The sequence below is a fragment of the Heptranchias perlo genome, chromosome 16, assembly GCF_035084215.1.
Source record: "Heptranchias perlo isolate sHepPer1 chromosome 16, sHepPer1.hap1, whole genome shotgun sequence".
NCBI lineage: Eukaryota > Metazoa > Chordata > Chondrichthyes > Hexanchiformes > Hexanchidae > Heptranchias > Heptranchias perlo.
The window spans coordinates 1,438,158-1,460,494 of record NC_090340.1 but is presented as its reverse complement, the minus strand read 5'-3'; the positions used below and the strand labels follow the sequence as shown (position 1 = coordinate 1,460,494).

At 48.6% G+C, this 22,337-nt stretch overlaps 1 protein-coding gene across 1 annotated transcript in view; it reads left to right on the top strand.

Annotated features, from left to right (window-relative positions):
* Positions 1-7: 7 nt before the first annotated feature.
* LOC137333450 (septin-7-like) overlaps positions 8-22,337 on the top strand; it is a 162,223-nt gene continuing 139,893 nt past the window's right edge. Inside the window, exon 1 of the mRNA XM_067997600.1 lies at positions 8-70. Coding sequence (XP_067853701.1) covers positions 61-70 — 10 coding nt within the window. The 5' untranslated portion in view covers positions 8-60. The remainder of the gene's footprint in view (positions 71-22,337) is intronic.

Genomic DNA, 22,337 nt, shown 5'->3' with positions numbered 1-22,337 from the left:
TCAAACCTCCCCAACCAGGTCTACAGGAAGGTCAGTGAAACGGGGTTTGAGTTCACGCTGATGGTTGTGGGTGAGTCTTCGGGGCGCTGATTGGAATTCAACACTTGGCTACATGATCCAATCAGCTGGTGCTAATAGGGAGGGTTAGGGACCTTGAGTGATAGCTGAGAGGGTTTGAAGGTCATGGTAGTTTGGGAGATTGGGGAAGGTCAGTGTGTCTGTGGGGGGATTGGGGAAGGTCAGTGTGGGGGGATTGGGGAGGGTCAGTGTGTCAGTGTGGGGGATTGGGGAAGGTCAGTGTGTCTGTGTGGGGATTGGGGAAGGTCAGTGTGTCTGTGTGGGGGATTGGGGAAGGTCAGTGTGTCAGTGTGGGGGGATTGGGGAAGGTCAGTGTGGCGGTGTGGGGGATTGGGGAAGGTCAGTGTGTCAGTGTGGGGGGATTGGGGAAGGTCAGTGTGTCGGTGTGGGGGGATTGGGGAAGGTCAGTGTGTCTGTGGGGGGATTGGGGAAGGTCAGTGTGTCAGTGTGGGGGATTGGGGAGGTCAGTGTGGGGGGATTGGGGAAGGTCAGTGTGTCAGTGTGGGGGGATTGGGGAAGGTCAGTGTGTCAGTGTGGGGGGATTGGGGAGGGTCAGTGGGGGGATTGGGAGGGTCAGTGTGGGGGGATTGGGGAGGGTCAGTGTGGGGGGATTGGGGAGGGTCAGTGTGGGGGGATTGGGGAAGGTCAGTGTGGGGGATTGGGGAAGGTCAGTGTGTCAGTGTGGGGGGATTGGGGAAGGTCAGTGTGGGGGATTGGGGAAGGTCAGTGTGTCAGTGTGGGGGGATTGGGGAAGGTCAGTGTGGGGGATTGGGGAAGGTCAGTGTGTCAGTGTTGGGGGGATTGGGAAGGTCAGTGTGGGGGGATTGGGGAAGGTCAGTGTGGGGGGATGGGGAAGGTCAGTGTGGGGGGATTGGGGAAGGTCAGTGTGGGGGGATTGGGGAAGGTCAGTGTGGGGGGATTGGGGAAGGTCAGTGTGGGGGGATTGGGGAAGGTCAGTGTGGGGGGATTGGGGAAGGTCAGTGTGGGGGGATTGGGGAAGGTCAGTGTGGGGGATTGGGGAAGGTCAGTGTGGGGGATTGGGGAAGGTCAGTGTGGGGGGGATTGGGGAAGGTCAGTGTGGGGGGATTGGGGAAGGTCAGTGTGGGGGGATTGGGGAAGGTCAGTGTGGGGGGATTGGGGAAGGTCAGTGTGGGGGGATTGGGGAAGGTCAGTGTGGGGGATTGGGGAAGGTCAGTGTGGGGGGATTGGGGAAGGTCAGTGTGGGGGATTGGGAAGGTCAGTGTGGGGGGATTGGGGAAGGTCAGTGTGGGGGGATTGGGGAAGGTCAGTGTGGGGGATTGGGGAAGGTCAGTGTGGGGGGATTGGGGAAGGTCAGTGTGGGGGGATTGGGAAGGTCAGTGTGGGGGATTGGGGAAGGTCAGTGTGGGGGATTGGGGAAGGTCAGTGTGGGGGGATTGGGGAAGGTCAGTGTGGGGGGATTGGGGAAGGTCAGTGTGGGGGGATTGGGGAAGGTCAGTGTGGGGGGATTGGGGAAGGTCAGTGTGGGGGGATTGGGGAAGGTCAGTGTGGGGGGATTGGGGAAGGTCAGTGTGGGGGGATTGGGGAAGGTCAGTGTGGGGGGATTGGGGAAGGTCAGTGTGGGGGGATTGGGGAAGGTCAGTGTGGGGGGATTGGGGAAGGTCAGTGTGGGGGGATTGGGGAAGGTCAGTGTGGGGGGATTGGGGAGGGTCAGTGTGGGGGGATTGGGGAGGGTCAGTGTGGGGGGATTGGGGAGGGTCAGTGTGGGGGATTGGGGAAGGTCAGTGTGGGGGGATTGGGGAAGGTCAGTGTGGGGGGATTGGGGAAGGTCAGTGTGGGGGGATTGGGGAGGGTCAGTGTGGGGGATTGGGGAGGGTCAGTGTGGGGGGATTGGGGAGGGTCAGTGTGGGGGATTGGGGAGGTCAGTGTGGGGGGATTGGGGAGGGTCAGTGTGGGGGGATTGGGGAGGGTCAGTGTGGGGGGATTGGGGAGGGTCAGTGTGGGGGGATTGGGGAGGGTCAGTGTGGGGGGATTGGGGAGGGTCAGTGTGGGGGGATTGGGGAGGGTCAGTGTGGGGGGATTGGGGAGGGTCAGTGTGGGGGGATTGGGGAGGGTCAGTGTGGGGGGATTGGGGAGGTCAGTGTGGGGGGATTGGGGAGGGTCAGTGTGGGGGGATTGGGGAGGGTCAGTGTGGGGGGATTGGGGAGGGTCAGTGTGGGGGGATTGGGGAGGGTCAGTGTGGGGGGATTGGGGAGGGTCAGTGTGGGGGATTGGGGAGGGTCAGTGTGGGGGGATTGGGGAGGGTCAGTGTGGGGGGATTGGGGAGGGTCAGTGTGGGGGGATTGGGGAGGGTCAGTGTGGGGGGATTGGGGAGGGTCAGTGTGGGGGGATTGGGAGGGTCAGTGTGGGGGGATTGGGGAGGGTCATGTGGGGGGATTGGGGAGGGTCAGTGTGGGGGGATTGGGAGGGTCAGTGTGGGGGATTGGGGAGGGTCAGTGTGGGGGGATTGGGGAAGGTCAGTGTGGGGGATTGGGGAAGGTCAGTGTGGGGATTGGGGAAGGTCAGTGTGTCAGTGTGGGGGATTGGGGAAGGTCAGTGTGGGGGGATTAAGGAAGGTCGGTGTGTCGGATTGGGGAAGGTCAGTGTTTGGGACTGTGGGCGAAGTAACTTGCAGCATAAAACTAAATTAAAAAAAAAACTAAACTTAATTTAGTAAATTAAACAAGGCCGGATAATGAAGCAGTCCGAGCCTGCATGCAGCAAGACCTGGACAACATCCAGGCTTGGCTCATAAGTGGCAAGTAACATTCGCGCCAGATAAGTGCCAGGCAATGACCATCTCCAACAAGAGAGAGTCCAACCACCTCCCCTTGACATTCAATGGCATTACCATCGCCGAATCCCCCACCATCAACATCCTGGGGGTCACCATTGACCAGAAACTTAACTGGACGAGCCATATAAATACTGTGGCTACGAGAGCAGGTCAGAGGCTGGGTATTCTGCGGCGAGTGACTCACCTCCTGACTCCACAAAGCTTTCCACCATCTCCAAGGCACAAGTCAGGAGTGTGATGGAATACTCTCCACTTGCCTGGATGAGTGCAGCTCCAACAACACTCAAGAAGCTCGACACCATCCAAGATAAAGCAGCCGCTTGATTGGCACCCCATCCACCACCCTAAACATCACTCCCTTCACCACTGGCCGCACCTGTGGCTGCAGTGTGTACCATCCACAGGATGCACTGCAGCGACTCGCCAATGCTTCTTCGACAGCACCTCCCAAACCCACGACCTCTACCACCTAGAAGGACAAGAGCAGCAGGCGCATGGGAACAACAGCACCTGCAGGTTCCCCTCCAAGTCACACACCATCCCGATTTGGAAATATATCGCCGTTCCTTCATTGTCACTGGGTCAAAATCCTGGAACTCCCTTCCTAACAGTACTGTGGGAGAACCGTCACCACACGGACTGCAGCGGTTCAAGAAGGCGGCTCACCACCACCTTCTCAAGGGCAATTAGGGATGGGCAATAAATGCCGGCCTCGCCAGCGACGCCCACATCCCGTGAACGAATAAAAAAAGAAGAATGAAGAGTTCTTTCAGAGAGATGGCACAGGGGCGATGGGCAAAATGGGAAAAGGGCAGGGAATTGTTCTAAGGGGTTAGCTGATTCAGGGAGAGTGCACAGGCACCGGGTGATGGGATGAATGCGGAATGGATCATAGAATCATAGAAAATTTACGACACAGATGGAGGCCATTCGGCCCATCGTGTCCACATGGGCTGTGAAATGAGCCACCCAGCCTAATCCCACTTTCCCGCAATTGGTCCATAGCCCTCCAGGTCACGGCTCTTCAGGTGCACATCCAGGGATTTTTTAAATGAGTTGAGGGTTTCTGTCTCCACCACCCTTTCAGGCAGTGAGTTCCAGACCCCCACCACCCTCTGGGTGAAAATTTTTTATCCTCATTTCCTATCTAATCCTTCTACCAATCACTTTAAATCTATGCCTCCTGGTTATTGACCCCTCCGCTAAGGGAAATAGGTCCTTCCTATCCACTCTATCTCAGCCCCTCATAATTTTGTACACCTCAATTCAATCTGTCATCATAGCTAAAATTCTCCAGTCCTGGCAACAACCTCGTAAATCTCCTCTGCACCCTCTCTAGTGCAATCACATCCTTCCTGTAATGTGGTGACCAGAACTGTACACGGTACTCAAGCTGTGGCCTAACCAGTGTTTTGTACAGTTCCAGCATAACATCCCTGCTTTTATATTCTATGCATCAGCTAATAAAGGAAAGTATTCAATATGCCGCCTTAACCACCTTATCTACCTGTCCCGCTACATTCAGGGATCTGTGGACATGTACTCCAAGGTCCCTCACTTCTCTTACACCTCTCAGTATCCTCTCATTTATTGTGTATTCCCTTGCCTTGTTTGTTCTCCCCAAATGCATTACCTCACACTTCTCCGGATTGAATTCCATTTGTCACTTTTCTGCCCACCTGACCAGTCCATTGATATTCTTCCTGCAGTCTACAGCTTTCCTCCTCACTATCAACCACATGGCCTATCTTTGAGTCATCCGCAAATTTCTTAATCATGCCCCCTACGTTTAAGTCCAAATCGTTAATTTATACCACAAAAAGCAACGGACCTCGTACCGAGCCCTGCGGCATCCCACTGGAAACAGGCTTCCAGTCGCAAAAACACTCATCGACCATTACCCTTTGCTTCCTGCCACTGAGCCAATTTTGGATCCAATTTGCCACTTTCCCTTGGATCCCATGGGCTTTTACTTTTTTGACCAATCTGCCATGTGGGACCTTGCTAAAATCCATGTAGACTACATCAGTTGTGCTACCCTCATCGATCTTCCATGTCACATCCTCGAAAAACTTAAATCAAGTTAGTCAGACACGACCTCTCCATATGAAATCCGTGCTGACTGTCCTTGATTAGTCCGTGCCTTTCTAAGTGACGGTTTATCCTGTCCCTCAGAATTGATTCCAGTAATTTGCCCAATACCGAGGTTAGACTGACTGGCCTGTAATTACTCAGTTTATCCTTCCCTCCCTTTTTAAACAACAGTACAACGTTAGCAGTCCTCCAATCCTCCAGCACTACGCCTGTATCCGTTGAAGTTTGGAAAATGATTGTTAAAGCCTCTGCTATTTCCTCCCTGGCTTCTTTTAACAGCCTGGGATACATTTGATCCGGCCCTGGTGATTTATCTACGTTCAAAGATGCTAATCCCCTTAATACTTCCTCTCTCACTTTGTTTATCGCATCCAATATTTCACACTCCTCCTCCTTATCTTCAATTCCTGCATCATCCCTATCCTTTGTGAAGACAGACGCAAAGTATTCATTAAGAACCGCACCCACATCTTCCGCCTCCACATATAGTTTACCTTTTTGGTCTCTCATAGGCTCTACTCTTTCCTTAGTTATCCTCTTGATCTTAATGTATTTATAAAACATCTTTGGGTTTTCTTTGATTTTACCTGCTAATATTTTTTCATGCCCTCTCTTTGCTTTCCTAAATTCCTTTTTAACTTCACCCCCGCACTTTGTATACTCCTCTAAGCTTTCCGTAGGATCTGACGGGAGAGCTAATACGAAAGCAAAGAACAGTAGAGATCCTGCAGACAGAGAGATATAAAGAACAGCAAAGGTAATGCAGGTAATATAATTAGAAATCAGGAAATGGCTGACTTACTAAATAGAACCATAGAAATTTACGGCACAAAAGGAGGCCATTTGGCCCATCGTGTCTGTGCCGGCCGAAAAAGAGATATCCAACCTAATCCCACTTTTAGCTTTTGGTCCATGGCCTTGTAGGTTACGGCTCTTCAAGTCCACATTCAAGTATGTTTAAATGCGATGAGGGTTTCTGCCTCTGCTTCTATCTCAACTCCCCTCTAATCCTTTTACCAATTACTTCAAACCTATGCCCCCTGGTTATTGACCTCTCTGCCAAGGGAAATAGGTCCTCCCTATCCACTCTATCTAGGCCCCTCATAATTTTATACACCTCAATTAAATTTCCCCTCAGCCTCCTCTGTTATAAAGAATGATGTGGAGATGCCGGTGATGGACTGGGGTGGACAAATGTAAGGAATCTTACAACACCAGGTTATAGTCCAACAGTTTTATTTGAAAATCACAAGCTTTCGGAGGCTTTCTCCTTCGTCAGGTGAGTGTGGGATTTCTTGAAAGTTACCGCATATATAGTCAGAGAACAATGCCTGGTGATTACAGATAATCTTTCCAACTGCCCGTTATCAAGGCAATCAAAGGAGTTGAATAGTGTTCAGACAGAGAGACATTACATACAAGACGACTGAATATACAAACGGCCAGAACCAGAGACAGAGAGAGAGAGAGAGAGAGAGAAACATCTGAAAGGAAGAGAAAGAGAGAGAATGACCAGTTGTATTAAAAACATAACTTTTTTTTCCGCTGGTGGGTTACGTGTAGCGTGACATGAACCCAAGAAAAAAAAGTTATCTGTTTTTAATACAACTGGTCATTCTCTCTCTTTCTCTTCCTCTTCCTTTCGGATGTTTCTCTCTCTGTCTTTGGTTCTGGCTGTTTGTATATTCCGTAGTTTTGTATCTAATGTCTCTCTGTCTGAACACTATTCAACTCCTTTGATTGCCTTGATAACGGGCAGTTGGAAAGATTATCTGTAATCACCAGGCATTGTTCTCTGACTATATATGTGGTAACTTTCAAGGAATCCCACACTCACCTGACGAAGGAGAAAGCCTCCGAAAGCTTGTGATTTTCAAATAAAACTGTTGGACTATAACCTGGTGTTGTAAGATTCCTTACATTTGTTATAAAGAAAACAACCCCAGCCGATCCAATCTTTCCCCATAGCTAAAATTCTCCACTCCTGGCAACATCCTTATAAATCCCCTCTGCACCTTCTCCAGTGCAATCACATCTTCCCTGTAATGTGGTGACCAGAACTGTACGCAGTACTCAAGCTGTGGCCTAGCTAATGTTTTATACAGTTCCAGCATAACCTCCCTGCTCTTATATTCTGTGCCTTGGCTAATAAAGGAAAGTATCCCGTATGCCTTTTTAACTACCTTATCTACCTGTCCTACCTTCAGGGATCTGTGGACGTGTATACCAAGGTCCCTTTGTTCCTCTACACCTCTCAGTATCTTCCCATTTATTGTGTACTCCCTTCCCAAATGCATTACCTCACACATCTCTGGATTGAATTCCATTTGACACTTTTTTTGTCCATTGATATCTTTCTGCAGTCAACAGCTTTCCTCCTCTCTATCAAACACATGCCCAACTTTGTTATCATCTGCAAACTTCTCAATCGTGCTCCCTCCATTTAAGTCTAAATAATTGGTATGTACCACTAAAAGCAAGGGACCTAGTACTGAGCCCTGCGGAACCCCACTGAAAACAGCCTTCCAGTCACAAAAACACTCATCGACCATTACCCTTTGCTTCCTGCCACTGGGACAATTTTGGATCCAATTTGCCACTTTCACTTGGATCCCATGGGCTTTTACTTTTCTGACCAGTCTGCCATGTGGGACATTGTAAAAAGCCTTGCTAAAATCCACGTAGACTACATCAAAGGCGCTATCCTCGTCGACCCTCCTTGTTACCCCCTCAAAAAAGTCAATCAAGTTACGACCTTCCCATAACAAATCCATGACTAATCCGTGACTAATTGATTAATCCGTGCCTTTCTAAATGACGGTTTATACTATCCCTCAAAATTTTTTCCAATAATTTGCCCACCACCGAGGTCAGGCTGAATGGCCTGTAATTATTCTCCCTTTTTAAACAACGGAAATAGCTACTTTGTATTGGTCTTCGCAGTAGAGGATGAGGATAAAGTACCAGAGAAACAAGGAAAACTAAAAATAAAATCAAGGGGGGAACTTACTAGATTCAATATAAGTAAAAAATGATGATGGAGAAACTTATGAGATTAAAGATAGACTTGTCCCCTTGGATTGGAGATCTGTACACCGCTCACTGGGCTTGAATGAAGGAATAGAGAGTCCAATATCCAAGATTGCTGACGACACTAAGTTAGGTGGCACAGAAAATAGTGTAGCTGGGAGCAGAAAGTTAGGACATTGAGAGATTAAGTGAGTGGGCAAAACTGGCAGATGGAGTTCAATGTGGGAAAGTGTGAGGTCATCCACTTTGGACCTAAGAAAGATAAATCAGGGTATTTTCTAAATGGTGAACAGTGAGGAACTGTGGATGAGCAGAGAGAGTTTGTGGTTCAAGTACAGAAATCAGTAAAAGCTACTGGACAGGTACAAAAAATAATGATAAAGGCTAATGGAATATTGGCCTGTATCTCGAGAGGGCTGGAATACAAAGGGGTGGAAGTTATGTTCCAGCTGTACAGAGCTCTGGTCAGACCCCATCTGGAGTATTGTGTTCAGTTCTGGGCAGCACACCTCAGGAAGGATATATTGATCTTGGAGGGAGTGCAGTGCAGATTCACCAGAATGATACTGGGGTTAAAAGGGTTAAACTATAAGGACAGGATGCGTAGACTAGGTTTGTACTCCCTTGAGTTTAGAAGATTAAGGGGTGATCTAATTGAGGTGTTTAAGATGATTAAAGGATTTGATAGGGTAGATAGAGAGAAACTGTTTCCTCTGGTGGGTGAGTTCAGAACAAGGGGGCATAACCTTAAAATTGGAGCCAGGCTGTTTAGGAGTGATGTCAGAAAGCATTTCTTCACACAAAGGGGAGTGGAAATCTGGAAAACTCTCCCTCAGAAAGATGTAGAGGTTGGGGGCCAATTGAAAATTTCAAAACTAAGATTGATAGATTTTTGTTAGGCAAGGGTATTAATGGTTACGGGGAACTAAGGTGGGTAAATGGAGTTAAGATAGAGATCAGCCATGATATAATTGAATGGCAGAACAGGCTTGAGGTGCTGAATGGCCTCCTCCTATTCCTATGAGAGTGCGTAAAGGGAAATGGGATGAATGGGGAATGAGCCTAAAGGGAGAGCTCTTTCTGAGCGAGGACATGGGGCAATGGGCCAAATGGGGAAAAGGACAGGACAGTGGGACTGAATGGACAGCTCATTCAGAAAGCCAGCACAGGCATGAATGGCTTCCTTCTCTGCTATAAAATTCAGTGATTGCGCATTGTAAACAGTAACTGCCAGAGTGCTGATTCCTGAGCCCCTACCCTCCCTGCTTCTACTTATTTCAGCAGCTGTTTGTTTCCTCTGAATCAGCCAATGTTGGACTCACTTCAGAGGCAGAGGTCTTGTCCACACTCCATGCCCTCCCATCTTGTGAGTCACTCTCCTGTGAGACACACAAAAGCTTTGCTAGAATCTGAATAAAGTCCGCTTGTCTGCCTGGCCCCTCATTCCTTGGAAGATAGGCCATCCTTCATGAGTGAGCCGAGGCAGTGAGTGTTTGCAGGCTATTGTGGAGAAGTCACAACTAGGCCACATCCTGTTCTCGCCAATCAGGGGCGGAAACCCTGGCCAAATTTCCAATCCCTAACTCGGATGCTGCGGGCAATTTTACTGCCTTGGCTGAGATTAGCTAGTTCAACACAGGCTGGGCTTTGAACTGGGACGTTCTGGTCTCTGTAGCTCATAGAATCATAGAAGTTACAACATGGAAACAGGCCCTTCGGCCCAACATGTCCATGTTGCCCAGTTTATACCACTAAGCTAGTCCCAATTGCCTGCACTTGGCCCATATCCCTCCATACCCATCTTACCCATGTAACTGTCCAAATGCTTTTTAAAAGACAAAATTGTACCCGCCTCTACTACTGCCTCTGGCAGCTCGTTCCAGACACTCACCACCCTTTGAGTGAAAAAATTGCCCCTCTGGACCCTTTTGTATCTCTCCCCTCTCACCTTAAATCTATGCCCCCTCGTTATAGACTCCCCTACCTTTGGGAAAAGATTTTGACTATCTACCTTATCTATGCCCCTCATTATTTTATAGACTTCTATAAGATCACCCCTAAACCTCCTACTCTCCAGGGAAAAAAGTCCCAGTCTGTCTAACCTCTCCCTGTAAGTCAAACCATCAAGTCCCGGTAGCATCCTAGTAAATCTTTTCTGCACTCTTTCTAGTTTAATAATATCCTTTCTATAATAGGGTGACCAGAACTGTACACAGTACTCCAAGTGTGGCCTCACCAATGCCCTGTACAACTTCAACAACTCATCCCAACTCCTGCATTCAATGTTCTGACCAATGAAACCAAGCATGCCGAATGCCTTCTTCACCACCCTATCCACCTGTGACTCCACTTTCAAGGAGCTATGAATCTGTACTCCCAGATCTCTTTGTTCTATAACTCTCCCCAACGCCTTACCATTAACGGAGTAGGTCCTGGCCCGATTCGATCTACCAAAATGCATCACCTCACATTTATCTAAATTAAACTCCATCTGCCATTCATCGGTCCACTGGCCCAATTTATCAAGATCCCGTTGCAATCTTAGATAACCTTCTTCACTGTCCACAATGCCACCAATCTTGGTGTCATCTGCAAACTTACTAACCATGCCTCCTAAATTCTCATCCAAATCATTAATATAAATAACAAATAACAGCGGACCCAGCACCGATCCCTGAGGCACACCGCTGGACACAGGCATCCAGTTTGAAAAACAACCCTCTACAACCACCCTCTGTCTTCTGTCGTCAAGCCAATTTTGTATCCAATTGGCTACCTCACCTTGGATCCCATGAGATTTAACCTTATGTAACAACCTACCATGCGGTACCTTGTCAAATGCTTTGCTGAAGTCCATGTAGACCATGTCTACTGCACAGCCCTCATCTATCTTCTTGGTTAGCCCTTCAAAAAACTCAATCCAATTCGTGAGACATGATTTTCCTCTCACAAAACCATGCTGACTGTTCCTAATTAGTCCCTGCCTCTCCAAATGCCTATAGATCCTGTCCCTCAGAATACCCTCTAACAACTTACCCACTACAGATGTCAGGCTCACCGGTCTGTGGTTCCCAGGCTTTTCCCTGCCGCCCTTCTTAAACAAAGGCACAACATTTGCTACCCTCCAATCTTCAGGCACCTCACCTGTAGCGGTGGATGATTCAAATATCTCTGCTAGGGGACCCGCAATTTCCTCCCTAACCTCCCATAACGTCCTGGGATACATTTCATCAGGTCCCGGAGATTTATCTACCTTGATGCGCGTTAAGACTTCCAGCACCTCCCTCTCTGTAATATGTACACTCCTCAAGACATCACTATTTATTTCCCCAAGTTCCCTAACATCCATGCCTTTCTCAACCGTAAATACCGATGTGAAATATTCATTCAGGATCTCACCCATCTCTTGTGGTTCTGCACATAGATGACCTTGTTGATCCTTAAGATGCCCTACTCTCTCCCTAGTTACCCTTTTGTCCTTTATGTATTTGTGGAAGCTCTTTGGATTCACCTTTGCCTGATCTGCCAAAGCAATCTCATATCCCCTTTTTGCCCTCCTGATTTCTCTCTTAACTCTACTCCGGCAATCTCTATACTCTTCAAGGGATCCACTTGATCCCAGCTGCCTATGCATGTCATATGCCGCCTCCTTCTTTTTGACTAGTGCCTCAATCTCCCGAGTCATCCAAGGTTCCCTACTTCTACCAGCCTTGCCCTTCACTTTATAAGGAATGTGCTTACCCTGAACCCTGGTTAACACACTTTTGAAAGCCTCCCACTTACCAGACGTCCCTTTGCCTGCCAACAGACTCTCCCAATCAACTTCTGAAAGTTCCTGTCTAATACCATCAAAATTGGCCTTTCCCCAATTTAGAATTTTAACTTTTGGGCCAGACCTATCCTTCTCCATAGCTATCTTAAAACTAATGGAATTATGATCACTGGTCCCAAAGTGATCCCTCACTAACACTTCTGTCACCTGCCCTTCCTTATTTCCCAAGAGGAGGTCAAGTTTTGCCCCCTCTCTAGTCGGGCCATCCACATACTGAATGAGAAATTCCTCCTGAATACACTCAACAAATTTCTCTCCATCCAAGCCCCTAATGCTATGGCTGTCCCAGTCAATGTTGGGAAAGTTAAAGTCCCCTACTATTACCACCCTATTTTTCTTGCAGCTGTCTGTAATCTCCTTACATATTTGCTCCTCAATTTCCCGTTGACTATTTGGGGGTCTGTAGTACAATCCTATCAAAGTGATCTCTCCCTTCTTATTTTTCAGTTCTACCCATATAGACTCAGTTACACATTGGTTTATGGACTGAAGGGGATTGTTGTTTTTTATGAAGATAGTAGTTACATCGGGTTAGACCGAAACTTAACCACAGAAACAGGCCATTCGGTCCAACTGGTCTGTGCCGGTGTTTATGCTCCACACGAGCCTCCTCCCTCCCGACTTCATCTCACCCGATCAGCATATCCTTCTATTCCTTTCTCTCTCATGTATCTAACTTCTCCTTAAATGCATCTATGCTATTTGCCTCAACTACTCCTAGTGGTAGCGAGTTCCACATTCTCACCACTCTCTAGATAAAGAAGATTCTCCTGAATTCCCCATTGGATTTATTAGTGACTATCTTATATTTATGACCTCTAGTTTTGGTCTCCCCTGCAAGTGGAAAGATTTTCTCTACGTCTATCCTATCAAACCGTATCATTACCTTAAAGACCTCTATCAGGTCAACCCTCAGCCTTCTCTTTTCTAGAGAAGAGAGTCCCAGCCTGTTCAGTCTTTCCTGATCAGGATATCCTCTCAGTTCTGGTATCATCCTTGTGACTCTTTATTGCACCATCATCAATGCTTCTATATCCTTTCTATAATATGGAGACCAGAACTGTTCACAATACTCCAAGTGTGATCTAACCAAGGTTCTATGCAAGTTTAACATAACTTCTTTGCTTTTCAATTCTATCCCATTAGAAATGAACCCTAGATTTGCCTTTTTTATGGCCTTTTAACCTGCGTCGCTACCTTTGGATGAGCTGTGTTTGGGGAGGGCCATACATCACTTTGCGTTATTATTCTGATCTGCAGCAGGTACAAGGGTTGTGTTGAAGGAATGTGTTATTGCACTGTGTCTTTAAAGAAATGCGCAAAGACTATATTTCACCTGAATGAAGTTTGCGTCTCTCAGCCTGACTTACGCTGAGGTTGGTTCAATATGAATTGGAAACCATAGCAAGTTCAGTTGAGGTCAACCCGTGGCGCCAGTGAGCGGGGCCCCGTGGCGCCAGTGAGCGGGGCCCCGTGGCGCCAGTGAGCGGGGCCCCGTGGCGCCAGTGAGCGGGGCCCCGTGGCGCCAGTGAGCGGGGCCCCGTGGCGCCAGTGAGCGGGGCCCCGTGGCGCCAGTGAGCGGGGCCCCGTGGCGCCAGTGAGCGGGGCCCCGTGGCGCCAGTGAGCGGGGCCCCGTGGCGCCAGTGAGCGGGGCCCCGTGGCGCCAGTGAGCGGGGCCCCGTGGCGCCAGTGAGCGGGGCCCCGTGGCGCCAGTGAGCGGGGCCCCGTGGCGCCAGTGAGCGGGGCCCCGTGGCGCCAGTGAGCGGGGCCCCGTGGCGCCAGTGAGCGGGGCCCCGTGGCGCCAGTGAGCGGGGCCCCGGTGAGGGACCAGCTCTTAGACGGTCATCAAGAAGCGAATAGTGTGACGACAGAAGCAGCTGCCGTCTGTTTACTTACTGGGGGTGTGTTGTCATTCGTCACTATTTGAGCGATCACTGTAAGTGGGTTTTACTCTCTTTGTCAGCCATTGGCCAGTTAGCTTTTTTTTATTCGTTCATGGGATGTGGGCGTCGCTGGCGAGGCCGGCATTTATTGCCCATCCCTAATTGCCCTTGAGAAGGTGGTGATGAGCCGCCTTCTTGAACCGCTGCAGTCCGTGTGGTGAAGGTTCTCCCACAGTGCTGTCAGGAAGGGAGTTCCAGGATTTTGACCCAGCGACGATGAAGGAACGGTGATATATTTCCAAGTCGGGATGGTGTGTGACTTGGAGGGGAACGTGCAGGTGGTGTTGTTCCCATGTGCCTGCTGCCCTTGTCCTTCAAGGTGGTAGGGGTCGCGGGTTTGGGAGGTGCTGTCAAAGAAGCCTTGGCGAGTTGCTGCAGTGCATCCTGTGGATGGTACACACTGCAGCCACAGTGCGCCGGTGGTGAAGGGAGTGAATGTTTAGGGTGGTGGATGGGGTGCCAGTCAAGAGGGCTGCTTTGTCCTGGATGGTGTCGAGCTTCTTGAGTGTTGTTGGAGCTGCACTCATCCAGGCAAGTGGAGAGTATTCCATCACACTCCTGACTTGTGGCTTGTAGATGGTGGAAAGGCTTTGGGGAGTCAGGAGGTGAGTCACTCGCCGCAGAATACCCAGCCTCTGACCTGCTCTTGTAGCCACAGTATTTATGTGGCTGGTCCAGTTAAGTTTCTGGTCAATGGTGACCCCCAGGATATTGATGGTGGGGGATTCGGCGATGGTAATGCCGTTGAATGTCAAGGGCAGGTGGCTTGACTCTCTCTTGTTTGAGATGGTCATTGCCTGGCACTTGTCTGGCGTCATTGTTACTTGCCACTTATGAGCCCAAGCCTGGATGTTGTCCAGGTCTTGCTGCATGCAGGCTCGGACTGCTTCATTATCTGAGGGGTTGCGAATGGAACTGAACATTGTGCAGTCATCAGCGAACATCCCCATTTCTGACCTTATGATGGAGGGAAGGTCATTGATGAAGCTGCTGAAGATGGTTGGGCCGAGGACACTGCCCTGAGGAACTCCTGCAGCAATGTCCTGGGGCTGAGATGCTTGGCCTCCAACAACCACTACCATCTTCCTTTGTGCTAGGTATGACTCCAGCCACTGGAGAGTTTTCCCCCTGATTCCCATTGATTACTCGAACTAAGGGGCATAATCTTAGAATAAGGGGCTGCTCTTTCAAAACTGAGATGAGGAGAAACTTCTTCACTCAGAGGGTAGTAGGTCTGTGGAATTTGCTGCCCCAGGAAGCTGTGGAAGCTACATCATTAAATAAATTCAAAGCAGAAATAGACAGTTTCCTAGAAGTAAAGGGAATTAGGGGTTACGGGGAGCGGGCAGGAAATTGGACATGAATTTAGATTTGAGGTTAGGATCAGATCAGCCATGATCTTATTGAATGGCGGAGCAGGCTCGAGGGGCCGATTGGCCTACTCCTGCTCCTATTTCTTATGTTCTTATGATTTCAGTTTTACTAGGGCTCCTTGATGCCACACTCGGTCAAATGCTGCATTGATGTCAAGGGCAGTCACTCTCACCTCTGGATTTCAGCTCTTTTGTCCATGTTTGGACCAAGGCTGTAATGAGGTCTGGAGCCGAGTGGTCCTGGTGGAACCCAAACTGAGCATCGGTGAGCAGGTTATTGATGAGTAAGTGCTGCTTGATAGCACTGTCGACGACACCTTCCATCACTTTGCTGATGATTGAGAAGTAGACTGATGGGGCGGTAATTGGCCGGATTGGATTTGTCCTGGTTTTTGTGGACAGGACATACCTGGGCAATTTTCCACATTGTCGGGTAGATGCCAGTGTTGTAGCTGTACTGGAACAGTTTGGCTAGAGGCGCAGCTAGTTCTGGAGCATAAATCTTCAGCACGGGTACGGTAGCATCGTGGTTACGTTACTGGACTAGTAATCCAGAGGCCTGGACTAATATTCCGGAGTCATGAGTTCAAATCCCACAACGGCAGCTGGGGAATTCAAATTCAATTAATTAAATAAAAATCTGGAATAAAAAAATAACTAGTATCAGTAATGGTGGCCATGAAACCACCGGATTGTCGTAAAAACCCATCTGGTTCACTGATGTCCTTTAGGGAAGGAAACCAGCCGTCCTTCCCCGGTCTGGCCTATATGTGACTCCAGACCCACAGCCTGCTCCGCCATTCAATAAGATCATGGCTGATCTGATCCTAACCTCAAATCTAAATTCATGTCCAATTTCCTGCCCGCTCCCTGTAACCCCTAATTCCCTTTACTTCTAGGAAACTGTCTATTTCTGCTTTGAATTTATTTAATGATGTAGCTTCCACAGCTTCCTGGGGCAGCAAATTCCACAGACCTACTACCCTCTGAGTGAAGAAGTTTCTCCTCATCTCAGTTTTGAAAGAGCAGCCCCTTATTCTAAGATTATGCCCCCTAGTTCTAGTAATCAATGGGAATCAGGGGGAAAACTCTCCAGTGGCTGGAGTCATACCTAGCACAAAGGAAGATGGTAGTGGTTGTTGGAGGCCAAGCATCTAAAATATTTTTAGATGTCTCAATACTACATGTGATATAAAGCAATACTTGTTCTAAAACCTCCCTGCTATCTGCCCAATGCTACATCTCTCCATAATCCTCACCGGGGGCATACTATTCTAGACCACCTTTCCCTGTTACACTATTCATTCTTTACTCATGCCCCAAATGTTCCAAGATGTGGCTCTCCCCCTGTGTTATGGGTTTAAATCCTCCCCCATTGTAATGGGACGAGTGGAAAAGGAAGTGAGACCAGCCAGAAGTGGTGGTTCACTGAAATTGCCTAGCAAGCCACTCAGTTGTTCAAGAAGGCGGCTCACCACCACCTTCTCAAGGGCAATTAGGGATGGGCAATAAATGTTGGCCCCGCCAACGACACCCACATCCCATGAACGAATTAAAAAGAAACTACAGTTGGGATGTTGTTTGAGCCCGTAGCCTCATAGCTGGGATAGGTGTAACCTTAATGTTAGTGTTTGTCAGGTACCTACCCTGACTTGTGAGGAGTCACGGTTGGAATGTGATTTGCGATATGTGTCTCCCACAGGCCATTTTGTTTGCTGTCTGGAGATTTCTAGCTCTACGTTTACCTTTCATTGAGATGTCTTGTTCACCCAAGTAGCCTGCTTGAAATTGGGAACACGAGTACAAAACTCTCAGCTTTAATGAAGTTTGGCTTTCCTAAAAATCCAGTCAGTCCACATTTGTTTTCCTCCTTCCTTTGTCTCATCTTTCTTGGGCTCTAGTTTCTCCAAAAAGAAAATCACTGAATATTTTTGTCTGCTTTTAATGCTTGAGTAATGCAGCCTGAATCTGTGGGAGGGACTTCTCTTCCTGACAGATTTTGTGGGTTTGTCTTCTACTCTCACAGATTGTTCCATGCGCATCAACTCATGCTGCTCAGAGGCTGGGTTGATAGCGCACAATTTTTTAAAGTTCAAAATCAAGCAATTCAATGCCACAGAGCCCGCAGTCAGTGTTAATTTGCAGGAGCTGCAGTGAGCATTGCCTCGCCATTCTATACGATTTCTAGCCCAATAAAAACCTTTCTTTCTGTGGCTGTAATCATGTCTCTATTTAAACAGTTCACCTCCACCTCTGTCTCTCCTGTCATAGCCGGGAATGGTTCGTTCCCAGCCCTACCTGGTTGAAGCCAAATTTCCATCAAGCCTGCAACATCACGTCCCTCCATTCTAATTAGTGCCTCGAGTTCCACAATTTTATTTCTGATGCTTTACCAATTCACACATGAGCCATTCATGTGCCTCAATTTGCCTAATTTTTCTTATTCTTTCTTTCACCATCCTTAACTTTAAAATGCCTTTCACAAAACTTGTAGCACACAAGGAGGCTATTCGCCTCATCGTGCTTTTGTCATTCAGACCTCTTTAACTGGAACTGCCTAGTCTAATTACATTTCCCTGCACTTTCCCCAATCTCTGTCATATTCTTGCTTTTAAAATATTTTTAGATGTCTCATTACTACATGTGATATAAAGCAATACTTGTTCTAAAACCTCCCTGCTATCTGCCCAATGCTACATCTCTCCATAATCCTCACCGGGGGCATACTATTCTAGACCACCTTTCCCTGTTACACTATTCATTCTTTACTCATGCCCCAAATGTTCCAAGATGTGGCTCTCCCCCTGTGTTATGGGTTTAAATCCTCCCCCATTGTAATGCTTATCCGCTCTGAAGACATTGGCACTGTTCAATTTAGTTAAAGTCCATCCCATCTATAAAGCTTCCTCTGGCTTAGAACTTGTCCCAGCACCCGAGGAATCTGAAACCCACCCTACGACACTTTCCCTCTGGCTGCAGGTTGATGTATCCTATAAATCCCGAACTTGTCCCAGTGCTCGGCATTGGAAATGACCTTGAAATCACTATCTTTGGAGGTCTTGTACATCGGTTTAATCCTAAATCCTCCAACTCTCTCTGAAACGCCTCCATCCTCCCCTGTCACTGTTTACAGTGTGAACCACCACTTCTGGCTGGTCTCACTTCCTTTTCCACTCGTCCCATTTCTCTCTTATCTTGGCATCTGAGACTGCTGGTCACCGTTTCAAATCAAACATTCTATTTCCCCTAATCAGAGAATCCTGCGCTTACCGTAGGGCCTGCATTTATCGTATGCGCCTATGTCTACTGTACATGCTTGCATTTATTGCAATGCGTTAACTATACCTGCCGACATTTACCATAGGGCCTGCATTTATTGTACCCGCTTGTATTTACTGCACTGCCTGCGTTTACTGTACATCCACCTGAGAGGGCAGACGTCCGAAAGACTACATCTGTGACAGTGCAGTGCTCCCTCAGTACAGCCTGGATTATGGGCTCAAGTCTCTGGAGTGGGACTTGATCCCACAATGTTCTGTCTCCGAGGTGAGTGTGTCACCGACTGAGCCAAGCCTGACACCTTAGCGTAATAGTGTAAATTCAGCCTGAAGCTGGAGTCAGGGCTAACCTGACACCAGAGCGAAGTGAGTCTCCCCAAAGCAGCTTTACACTGACATTAAACCCATCCAGCTCGAGAAACGTGAGGAGCTGTACCCTTCAGGCCGCAGTCTCCAACGTCGGCTGTCTCCTTTCGCCTTCCCCACTGGTCACCCTTGGTGTTGGCTGACATGAATCTTTCCAATGGGGTTTGAGCTGTCCTGCCAATTGTGGCACTGATGTGGCAGATGCCAGGAGCTACCGGTACCTTCTGAGCTGATGTCCAGAGATCGGAGTGATTTGTCAGTGGCAGTTTGTGCAGCTACCCCTGAGGGAACTACAGCTCCAAACACCACATCCATTGAATGGCCGCTGTACAAATACTGATTTTGCTGTGTGTCACTGCCATTAACATGGACAGTAAGTAGGTGGCTGGGTTTAGCACGGAGGCTTCCCCTATGTGGCTTCCAGCCCTGCTTGTCTTCAATGGGATAGATTCAGAACAGATTTAGCAGCTCAAAACTGGGCATCCATGAGGCGCAGTGGGCCATCAGCAGAAGCAGAATTGTATTCCAGCACAATCTGTAACCTCATGGCCCGGCATATTCCTCACTCTACCATTACCAACAAGCCCTGGTTCAATGAGGAGTGTAGAAGAGCAGGCCAGGAGCAGCAACAGGCGTACCTAAAAATGAGGCGCCAACCTGCTGAAGCTACAACTCAGGACGACATGCATGCTAAACAGCAGAAGCAACATGCTATAGACAGAGCTAAGCGATTCCACAACCAACGGATCAGATCAAAACTCTGCAGTCCTGCCACATCCAGTCGTGAATGGTGGTGGACAATTAAACAACTAATGGGAGGAGGAGGCTCTGTAAACATCCCCATCCTCAATGATGGCGGAGTTCAGCATGTGAGTGCAAAAGACAAGGCTGAAGCATTTGCAACCATCTTCAGCCAGAAGTGCCGAGTGGATGATCCATCTCGGCCTCCTCCCGATATCCCCACCATCACAGAAGCCAGTCTTCAGCCAATTCGATTCACTCTGTGATATCAAGAAACGGCTGAGTGCACTGGATACACCAAAGGCTATGGGCCCCGACAACATCCCGGCTGTAATGCTGAAGACTTGTGCTCCAGAACTAGCTGCGTCTCTAGCCAAACTGTTCCAGTACAGCTGCAACACTGGCATCTACCCACAATGTGGAAAATTGCCTGGGTATGTCCTGTCCACAAAAAGCAGGACAAATCCAATCTGGCCAATTACCGCCCCATCAGTCTACTCTCAATCATCAGCAAAGTGATGGAAGGTGTCATTGACAGTGCTATCAAGCGGCACTTACTCACCAATAACCTGCTCACCGATGCTCAGTTTGGGTTCCGCCAGGACCACTCGGCTCCAGACTTCATTACAGCCTTGGTCGAAACATGGACAAAAGAGCTGAATTCCAGAGGTTAGGTGAGAATGACTGCCCTTTTCATCAAGGCAGCATTTGACTGAGTGTGGCACCAAGGAGCCCTTGTAAAATTGAAGTCAATGGGAATCGGGGAAATCTCTCCAGTGGCTGGAGTCATACCGAGCACAAAGGAAAATGGTAGTGGTTGTTGGAGGCCAATCACCTCATCCCCAGGACATTGCTGCAGGTGTTCCTCAGGGCAGTGTCCTTGGCCCATCAATGACCTTCCCTCCATCATAAGGTCAGAAATGGGGATGTTCGCTGATGATTGCACAGTGTTCAGTTCCATTCGCAACCCCTCAGATAATGAAGCCGTCCAAGCCCGCATGCAGCAAGACCTGGACAACATCCAGGCTTGGGCTGATAAGTGGCAAGTAACATTCGTGCCAGGCAATGACCACCTCCAACAAGAGAGAGTCTAACCACCTCCCCTTGACATTCAACGGCATTACCATCGCCGAATCCCCCACCATCAACATCCTGGGGGTCACCATTGACCAGAAACTTAACTGGACCAGCCATATAAATACTGTGGCTACGAGAGCAGGTCAGAGGCTGGGTATTCTATGGCGAGTGACTCACCTACACCCCAAAGCCTTTCCACCATCTACAAGGCACAAGTCAGGAGTGTGATGGAATACTTTCCACTTGCTTGGATGAGTGCAGCTCCAACAACACTCAAGAAGCTCAACACCATCCAGGACAAAGCAGCCCGCATGATTGGCACCCTATCCACCACCCTAAACATTCACCCCCTTCACCACCACCGCACTGCAGCAACTAGTCAAGGCTTCTTCGACAGCACCTCCCAAACCCGCGACCCCTACCACCTAGAAGGACAAGGGCAGCAGGCGCATGGGAACAACATCACCTGCACGTTCCCCTCCAAGTCACACACCATCCCGACTTAGAAATATATTGCTGTTCCTTCATTGTCACTGGGTCAAAATCCTGGAACCCCCTTCCTAACAGCACTGTGGGAGAGCCTTCACCACACGGACTGCAGTGGTTCAAGGCGGCGGCTCACCACTACCTTCTCAAGCGCAATTAGGGATGGGCAATAAATGCTGGCCTCGCCAGCGACGCCCACATCCCATGAACGAATAATAATAATTTTTTTTAAATGCCGCCGCCTTGTCCAGAAATCTGCATTCTTTCTATTTGGCCAGAAGCTGTTTCTTGGAAACATCAGTTGGAAAGCTGTGTGCCGATCCCAGGAATACTGCAGAGCATTGAGCTGAACAGTGTAGTTCTGGGATCTGCTGCCGTTTAATAAATCTTGTGATACACACAGGAAATACTGTCTCCCTGCTGTCCCGCTCACAATATCTCATCCTGGCCAAGCTGACAGTGTAGAGCAGAGAGCGGGGAAAAAATTCTCTCACATTTCCCACTGGGATTCAATGTAAGAACTATCTAGGATAAGTAAAGTAAAGTCTCGTCAAAATTCATCACCGGCCTCTGATTGTCAGCTTGCACAATTAACACCACTACCAATTCAATCTCTGTTAGCTTACTGGCACACTATTCAAAACATTCCTCCTTCAAGCTAAGAAATTATTTCTAATACCCGTTTTAAATTTACTTATCTCTCATTTAAATCCTTTCTCCCTGTCAGCCTGACTTGCTTTGAAGTAATATTCAGAGTTGAGTCAGAGAATATCTAGCAGTGGCTTCTCTTCCCCTCCTGCCTCCGACGTCGTTACCTCCAGAGTCCCCCGAAAGATCTACCCTCAGCCCCTTCCTTTTTCACCCCGGCCTCTGTCAGGCTGATCCGGACTCTTTGTATCTTCGATGTCCTGTTTGGCCTCGAGCTGAGCTTCCGACCCCATGTCCTCTCTATCACCAAGATGGCCTACTTCCACCTCCGTAACATTGCCTGTCTCCACCCCGCCTCAGCTCATCTGAGTGTCAGTCGTGGCTCAGTGGTAGCTCTCTCGCCTCTGAGTCAGAAGGTTGTGGGTTCAAGCCCCAATGTAGAGATTGAGTACAAAATCCAGGCTGACACTCCAGTGCAGTACTGAGGGAGCGCTGCCCTCTAATGTAAAAGACCCCATGGCACTGTTTGAAAAAGAGAAGTCCTGGCCTATTTCAAAAATACTTAATTGCCTGAAA